General features: G+C 27.3%; 1 protein-coding gene across 4 annotated transcripts in view; it reads right to left on the bottom strand.

Annotated features, from left to right (window-relative positions):
• The window catches only part of LOC123306187 (transcription factor cwo), a 75,490-nt gene that overhangs the window by 5,878 nt on the left and 59,761 nt on the right, over positions 1-9,851 (bottom strand). For 3 of the 4 annotated variants that reach the window (XM_044888086.1, XM_044888085.1, XM_044888088.1), the window contains one exon: positions 2,544-2,755. In XM_044888086.1, coding sequence (XP_044744021.1) covers positions 2,544-2,755 — 212 coding nt within the window. Of the gene's footprint in view, positions 1-2,543; positions 2,756-9,034; positions 9,041-9,851 lie in introns of all 4 variants that reach the window. The other variant, XM_044888089.1, reaches the window with a different exon arrangement.

Here is a 9,851-nt window from a genome sequence, read left to right as displayed (position 1 = left end):
GCCAATGATTTTTGCTAGGTAAAAAATAGTGTAGGTACCATCAATTTGAAAAATACAAAGTTATCATAGGAAGCTGTCTTATGCGCATAGAAGGTACATTTATAGTTTATGCCTACTTTTGAATGCTGTGAAATACATCACAGTTATTCTTTGATTAAAATATGGTGAAAATATGAAAATGAGTAACTTGATAGATGGAAATGTGTAAAGATGAATATCTAATGCCGGTTTTCCACAAAACGGACAGTTTAGTTTATGTTTTCTAAAACCTGAAAAACAAAACTGAAACTGTAATGGCTATTACATTGCCAGTCTTCAAAAAGTTTGTAAAAAGTTGCAGTTCTGTTTTATTCGACACGAGTTTATTTTTTGTTTTCTTTTTTGCCCGTGTAATGAAAAATCGGCATAAGAAAAAGCGAGATTGTAATATAATAAAAAAGAAATGATATTAAAAGGCATAAGGCATTTTGATTTGTTTGGGCTTTTTCCCGCACTCGATTAAAACATACCTCACAAGAAGTATAATGTGATAAAGTGATTAGTTAACATTTCGTGATCAGTTAACTTGTGAGCTTAATATTATCTTTTTTCCTAAATTAATTTGAATTCTCGCCTCTCGGGTACATTTACTAATCTTAAGGACGTACATTCATAAGACTTGCTAATAAGGAAAAAAATTATGATAATATAAAAGTTTAAATGATATAAGAAAAAAAATACGTTCAAGTTATACATGGGACTAAATGAAAAATATAAATCGATATTTCTCAAAAATAATATCGAAAGCTATATACTTGAAACTTTTCTTAATTTGAAAAAAAATTCAATTTCTATTCATTTACTATTCATTTAAAATTGACACACTGTTTCCCTATGAACGCACACAGCAAAACCGGTTGATAAATGAACGTCCTTAACACAGTAAAGGTATCACTCAGAACAAGTTTTTGATATTGGTCATATTATTTCAATTCAAAAGTGAATTCGCAATATTCGAACGCCAGTTCACGGTAAATATATGAGTTGGACGTATTAATCTCACAGATTCACTCCAAAATTCAATTGACATGAAAGTGCATAGTGCAATATTCAATTGAAACCAAATTTTACAAGGAATTATCGATTCTGAAACTTACTGTTTTTCAAAATCGATCTCTTAGTACGTGTTATTCCCAATGATGTATTTATAAAAGCAAAAGAATAGAAAAAAATCAAATATATGTTCAGGTTTGATTTTAAAAAAAGCATGCTTATCTTACCGTCTTTTTTTATGAAGCTGTAAATATTTCAAAACAAAAAAAGTCATTTGCTACATAAATAATTTTGAATATTAAAAAAAAAAAATTAATTTAGAATAAATTTAATATATTTGTCCATGAAAATTTTTATTTGATTGAAATAAATCCATTTTTTGTTTTATAAAATTGTTTACTACAAAATAAAATAAGGCCATAATAAGAATAGTTTTTTTTCGTGTTTTTATTTTTGTTAAAATATTTAAAATGTTAACCTGTAAAATAGTGTGCAAAAATAGTATTTGTTAAAATAAATTTTACCAAAATAGTTTATCGTTCTCAAAATACTTTCTTACTTTTAAATAACAAATTTTTCTCAATTTAATTGAATAACAAAGAAGAAATGATGCATAAATAAGACCATAAAATCAAGACAAAAGTTTTTTTTTTTTTAATTAGTGATAATTCCAGCTAGATCACACTTCGTATAATAGAGTAGGTAAATGGAAGAACCTGAAAAAGTATCTATGGAATATAACTTGGCGCTCTATGGAATCTATGGAATATAACTATTTTTTAATGTGAATATTTCTTTAAATTCTGATCACTGGGTTCGAGTAGATAGTAAAATTACTATACTTTGAACAGATCTGTGTTCTCTTCAGTTTCAAGTGATTAAAATGTGATTGACGGCTACGGCTAAGCCAGTGCATGAAGAATTTTGTATGATAGTCAATAGTATTTTGAAATTCAGGGAACACAATTCAATGCTTACTAAAAGTTTAGATTAACTGTCTAAATACCACGTATAGGCAGTTTTGATTACCCAATCGTTTGTTTTTAAGCCATGTAAATAAAAAAAGATAATCACTCTTATACACAAAATAATAAGAGTATCTTCCTTCTCACTTCCTCAGTGGATATAGTATATGCTACGGACCCAAGACCCAATTGACCTATGTTGATCATTTAGGAACTCGATCTCACTTTTTACGCGCTAAGCACGCTATAAAAATTTCAGCTTGATATCTTTTTTCGTTTTTGAGTTATCGTGTTGTCAGACGGACAGACAGACAGACGGACGGACAACCGTAATGGACTACGCACAAGAGGACTGCTTAATATTTTTGGAAAGGTGATCGAGAAATTTATGATAAAAGATTGATCTTTGCTGGAATTATTCTGAGAATGATTCTCTGACAGGCAAACAAAGTTGAAAAATTATTCGTTGTAATTTTTAAAAATAAAAAAAATGTTATTAAAAAATAGTTGGGGAAAAAATGTGACTTAAACTTTAAAAATACCAACCGATAATGTTCAGAGTTGACAGATTGACTATGGTGCGCCTGTTGTAAATATTTCATATGTTTAATTGCCATTTCAATAATTTCAGTTTTTTCAATACGCCCACGTCCTTTTTTCAAATAATCAGCGGGTATCAGCCGTGATAGGTCCGCCAGGCAATTATTCATTCGATCTCGCCGCCTCTTTTCAATAATACGATGGGACATAGGATCTTGCTGTAACAAAAAAAGAAAATTATGTAATTTTTTAACGGAAAACGATTAAAATTATTTTAATTGGTAACAAAAGTTAATTATCAATAATATCTGATTAGGTTTATATTTTAATCATGGGAACGTTTAATTTTTGATGAAATTAGATAATGAACATTATGAACTTGAAATTAATAGGTTATTGATAAGCAAGCAACCACGCAAAATTTATTCTTAAGAAATAGAAAAATTGATTTTTTTCACTAGGAAAACGGTTTTTTTGATCATATAAAATTTCGATTTCATGTATTCAAACCATGACTTGCAAAGATAGACTAAAGGTTTATGATTATTGGAAATATTTAATCAGTAATTTAATTAATGAAAGTTTTATTTTAATAATAATATTTTAACTTTAAAAATGTTAAAATTTTTATAAGTTCTGATATTACCTATTGTATTTTAGATGAATGTTTAATTTTCTATTAAAATTATATTATAATTTTTCTGAAAATGTATTACATTCGTATTTTCTATTGTTTTATTGGAAATTTCATCACATTTTCAAAATAATATACTAAAAATCACCTTTCAAAATGGAAATCCTTTTTTATTTTCTATTTTGTCACAATAATTATAAAATAACATGATTTTGTTAAAAAATCTTTAAATGGGTTTTACGAAAACGACTGAATTTTTCAATATTAATTCATTTTCAATATTTGAAATAAAATTGCAAAAATTAATAATTAATGTTATATTCAATATTCGTTTATTAACCAAAATTGGTATACAGAATGAATAAACGAAAGGTGTGCATAGGAATTACGAAAAAAAAAAGAATAAATCTCGAATAAGTGCAAAAAAAAAAAAAAATAGAATTAAAAAAAAACTGATTCTAAAATTTAATCACCTTTAAAGAAGAAAATTTATTAATGTATAAATTTTCAATTATAATAAATGAATTTTATATTTTTCACAAAATTTTGTCAAGGTAAAGTTGTAGTTAGCAATACATTTATAATGTAAGTTCGATTGGATCAATTTCACAATAAAATTTTTTCCTACCAAATTATAATAATCACAAGTATATTTTATTATTAGTTATTTCGAAATATCTACATTGTTTGTCCAATCATAATACATAACATTTATACAGGGTGTCAACCTATAAATACGCCCTCGTTATACAATATCAGTATTATGATTGTAAAATTTAAAAAAAAAAACACTGAGCCTTACAATAAACGTAGTAAAAATACAAAGTATACTACAACCCAGGGTGGGACTTAACCTTCTCAACATTATGCTTCCGTAGAATCTTGTCCTTTGACTTACGATTTAGAGCACCATCCTGCGACTTTGACATCATCCGTGATATTGTCCACCCATCTCATTTTTGGTGTCCTTCTTTATATCGCGGAATAAACTAAAGCATTCAGTTTTTTTGTTCATTCGAGCATCGTGAAATGGGACTAGCTAAAGCCAAATTTGCTCGAAACTTTATGAGAAAACACAATTTTACCCCAAAATTATCGTGTTTTTCTTTTATTTTCTCGCCTTATATGGCTTGTAAGAAATCCGTTCTAGTCTCAAATATTAGGTTTTAAATTAATATAAGGTTTTCGTCTAATTTGCAACAATGCAGAAATAAGTGTTTCGGAAAAGCCACGCGCGATCGGTAACGAAGCATCGTAATACGACAATTTTACAAAATTGATTTTCTATAATAGGTTTTCCGCAATCGAGTTATGAAGTATTTTGCTGTTGTTGTAATAAGTCTTAAGACATTCTAACTAAATTTTGAAAACATGTAGAATAATTGCACATTAATAAACCAGCAACTATCTTAAAATTTAAAATGTGACATTATTCCCGTGAAAAATGCCGTTAAAGCGACAATGCTAGAAAATGGCATCGAAAATTTCGATTAACATCTCTAAAACTAGTCGTGGTGATCATTTGATCGATATTATTCTATAACTTAAACAGCATAGAATAGCATACATTCTTTAAAACCATAAACTAGTTATACTGCTATATAACTCTTATGTATGTGCTTACTTTTCTGCAACTTAATTGGCAAATTCAAATTATTTGACTATAAAAACAATTCAAAAATATAAGACGTGTTTAGAAGTTGTCTGGTATTCATACAAGACTTTATACTTATGAAACTGATAAGTGAAAAACTGCTTAAATATCACTTCACCCGGTATAAATTATATAAACGTGTATGTTTACATTATAATTATATAACATATTTAACCATGAATTTGATAAACCACCTACATGTGAATACATAAAATTTTAATTAAAATAATCCCAAAAACTATATTAAATTCACATTAATTCTTATTAAGCTATAAATATTTAAACAAAACGTATAAATGTAAAACTTATAAATGGATAAAAATGCTGCAAATGCTTGGTAGAAAATTGTTGATAGAAAAAGGATTTTGTTGTTTTTTGACCACCTTAATCAAAGGAAAAATTACATTCTATTTATTCAACTTTAAAAAAAAAGGAATCTTCTGTCTTTCACACGTATTTCTTTGATAATTTTTTTATTGGTATTAACTTTATTCTTAGGTTTTTAAACCGACTTCAAGACATAAAGCTCTCTTTGTCTTGCTTTTAAAGAGAACAAATTAAAATTTAAAAAGAACGACTAGGTACAAAAATTTAACAAATGAATTTGAAGTAAATATGTCTTTTTAATATTTTCTTTACGCGAAATTAATTTATAAATAAATGTTTAAATTAATATATAATTTTTTTTTCTTTATTAAATTATTAGTTTTTCAAAAAGAAAAAAACCTTTATAAATATTACAGTCAATGCTCATAGCAGGTAAAACGTACGTGGTTTTCAACTGTCAAAAATGATTTTGAAATTTTGTATTTTTAAGTAAATTTTAGCTGTTATAATTTCCAGATCGAAAAAAGGGTCAAAACAAACCTAATATAGCTCTATCCAACATACCCAACATAACTTAAACTTTTTGCGGTTAAAAGCGATTTTGAATTTAACAAAAAAAATTTAGTTTCTAAAAAATCGATTTTATCAATAAAATTGTTTAATGTCGATTCGGATCAATATTGAAAAGCGATGAAAGAGTAACAAACTTAATTATTAACTAAAATGCACAGTTTAACTCATTTCAATATAAAAAATGCATTTTCAGAAAATATGAATGAATGTAGCAAAATAAATCGTGGCAGTCAGAGAATGACTTATGATAATTTTACTGTAATACTTACTGTATGTTATTGTTTCATTATATTAGGTTTAAATTACATTTATCTCTGTAACAATTGAGTGATATAAGTTTTGGGGGCCAATTATTCAATTGAAAACAACGTAAAACTGTTATGTAAATATATTTATTCAAAACTATACTAATATTGTGTTGGAGACTTTTATATTTCAAATAGTCTCAAAGCGACACAGTTCCATTATAATATTTATTTTCTTCAACTGAGCATATTGCAATATAGACGCCCGTTAATCCTTATTGACAATCTGATCATGTCTGCGTTGCAAAAGTCAAGTCTACATGTTTGCGATGCTTGTGCTTGATAGGTTTATGAAATTTCTAACGTGCTCGTCGTGTTTGCCTGGAATGTTTCTATAGCCCGACAACAATATTAGATTAACGTTTTCCAACAACTCATTTAGCGAAAATTAGTTAGCAGCCGCGAGTGACACTCTATATTAGTGCTAAAAATAATGAAATGCATATTATGCAATATTAACTAAATTGCAAAACAATATTATTTAATAAAAATTTTTTATTAGTTTTCGCGATTAGTTTAGAGGTAATATTAGTATTTCATAATACGCAGAAAAAAATAACAAGGACTTTTATTTCAATGATAAATTTTTACGAGACATTGATACAGGGTGTACATACTGTTACACATTAACAAAAGTTTTGATAAAAGGCACGTACGATGCATGTTTTGAAATGTTATGCGAATAATAGTGAAATAATGCAAATCAATCGATTTTATACTATTGTGTTCGAGAACAGTTATTTGTTACTAGATTGGGGGCATGGAAAAATATTTTGTCTCAAGGATAAGACCGGCTGTATCTTACGTTTTAAAACAGTACACAAAATATGAGTATTGATCACAGAAACTGATTTCAGTCCAAAATCAAATTAAGCATTCGCGGCACTTCTCATTATAGGGGGATTGGAGATTGATGGCTCAGATGTTCGACCTATTAAGTATCTAATGGCTCCATTTAATGAAATCGCGACAATATGGGAAACACACAAATCTGAATATTTAAAACAAAATCGAGTTCGTTAAACCATTTTTAACACAAGAACGGCTGGACCGAAGTTTAAATCTCTGATTTGTTGGATTTGTTACCATCCTGAATATCAGAATAACTATTAAAAAGACCCCCCCCCCCTTTTCTGATTTTGGGGGAAGGAGCAAGGGTAGAAAAAACATAAGTAAGTGGCGTGCTATGAGATTTTTAACAAGGGGCTCACTAACAAAAAAATTTTCTTTTCAATTGAAAAATAATATTAATGATTTTAAAATAATAGTAATTCTACGATATTTGCAAATAAAACTCACTAAAAATTCTGAAAAAATTAACATTGCTAAAGGGCTTAAGAAAATAATCCATTAAAAAAGCTGAACTATTAGCATTTGTCAACAACAATATTCAATGTAGTAATTTATGATTGTTGTTAATTAAAATAAAAGCAGTCAAAACACGTGATTTATAAATCAATTTGTATTTAAGTAAGTAGGCTACCCTCTTTTTATTACATTGCACTATACTGTATACTGTTTGTAAAGTTAGTAGTTATACAATAAAGTGTAACAAAGAATAAGTATTATTACATTTATTACACAATTGAATAAATACAAAATTATATTATTTGCTCAATCTTAATAATAATAATTATTTATTATTTCACTAAAAACATAAATTATTATACGAAATAATTAAATAAGTAGTAAGTAAACTAGTTTAATTTGTATAGAAAATGAATAATCAATTTTAATAGCTTGGATAAGTCCAACCTCATTGATCTGACTTGCAGTATTTGACGTAATGATAATGAAATAAGACACTGTAAGAAGTAGACGTAAGAAGGTAAGAAGTAGAAGTAGTCAAAAATTATTTTTACTTGTTGTTTAAAATTTTATTATTGATACAAATATGTCCAAGAGCGTTTTTCCATGAGCATTATGAAAATTTGGCTATAAAACTTAATCGCTTAAGAGATACCGATAATAAAATTAAGAAAAGCGTATATACCCGCTATAATTTTTTAAGACTTTTTTTATAAGTAAACCTTTGGTAAAAATGTTTATACCATGTATATATGATATATATCAAGGTATACTAAGTTTAACCCCAAGCTAGTTACGCTTAAAAATATTGATGCTACGAACACAATTTTGGAATAAGTGTACACCTAAGTAGTCTTTCTCCGGTTGTATGCCTGGCTGTTCGCCTGTCAACAAGAACTTAACTCAACAACGAAAAGAGATAAGCTGAAATTTTTATGGAGTACTCCGGAGGTATAAAGTGAGGTTGACTTCGTAAATGAGCAACATAGGTCAATTGGGTATTCAGATCGGGTCGGATATAGAATAAAAGTTTAAATGTAAAAATTGGTCATTATAAAAAAATAAACAACTATTATTTGAAACATTTTATCAAAAACATCAATGTTTACCTGTAAGGGCACAAATTATGTTTTATAGTAACAAGGAACTTTTTATGGTATGTATTATATGGGAATATTAGTTATGTGTGTGTGATACCACAAATTATATCGTGTATCGTACTATTTCATGAGTAAGATCTAATACTAAAAAGATCAACGATTGTTTATTACTTATATGTTACAAGTAAAAAACGAAAAATTTGTTAAGTGTTTTCAAAATAATAATGATTTAGCGAGCGAAATTCCGATTTAGCTAGCTAGATTCAACATAAACATTTATGATACCATGAATAATCATACGGTTAAAAAAATGTGACAAAGTTTGTATAAAATTATGCGTGCTCACGAGTCAATAATATTTAATTGATTAAAATATATCAAGGTAACTATTAATTAAAATCAAAGTAATTGAGTTATAGAGATTTATGAATATTTTTTGTTAAATCAGAATGTCTATTTACATGTTAGTGTGCAAATAATACACCTGGTAATTTGTCTTATATGTTAAACAAATGACAGGAAGTTTGCAAATGTTGATGAATTTATTTTCACAATTGAATCACATTTTGTAACCCCTTTTTTACGTACTGTGTTACCATTGACTTTCTGTTAACATATACGGTAACAGACACAAAAAAATCGCTGAAAAACTTATATAAACTTATATAATAAAACTTTATATGATTTCAATTTTGTTAATTAACAAACGTTTTCAATTCTCCAAATAAGATATGTAAAAGAATCAAAGAATTTTCATAAGACAAAAGAAAAAACTGACGTGCAAATAATCATTTTAGTAAATGTTAGCATATAAAAGTGTACTTGTTATTAATAATATTCATATTTAAATTATTTATTTCTTTCTTTTTACATAAATCATAAAATATTCAAGGTAGGCACTTTGTGTACAATACACTTAATTTTATTTGTTACACTTATATTTGTAATTATATGTACCAACAATTATTTTATATAATTTAGATGGCCTATCAAGGTCTAAACTACAATATAGGGTAGTGTTCCTCAAAGTAGGTGCTACCTCCCTCTTATGGGCGATAGAGTCCTAATAAGTACGCGGTAAGGCTAATTTATTATTATTGTATATAAAATATATATTCATACATTAAAACACACAAAAAATCGAATAGAAATTATATATAGGCGGTGCTGAAAAATAGTTGATTCTCGAAGTGGGCGGTAGACAAAATAAGTTTGAGAACCTCTGATATAGGGTAACCGATTTCCCAGGAATTCACTGCCTTGCGTATGCTGTATCAATTACTTCAAAATTATCTTCAATTCAATTGATATGCTTCAAATAGGTATCTAAATCTAAGCACTAAATACAGGTTTTGCTATTTAGTGTAAAGCTTTTTCAATCAATCGGTAAGCCAAATTTTTGTTTACGAGTTA

This window comes from Chrysoperla carnea, chromosome 1, assembly GCF_905475395.1.
Source record: "Chrysoperla carnea chromosome 1, inChrCarn1.1, whole genome shotgun sequence".
Taxonomy (NCBI): Eukaryota; Metazoa; Arthropoda; class Insecta; order Neuroptera; family Chrysopidae; genus Chrysoperla; species Chrysoperla carnea.
The sequence above is the reverse complement of the archived record's forward strand: the minus strand, read 5'-3'. Positions and strand labels throughout refer to the sequence as shown.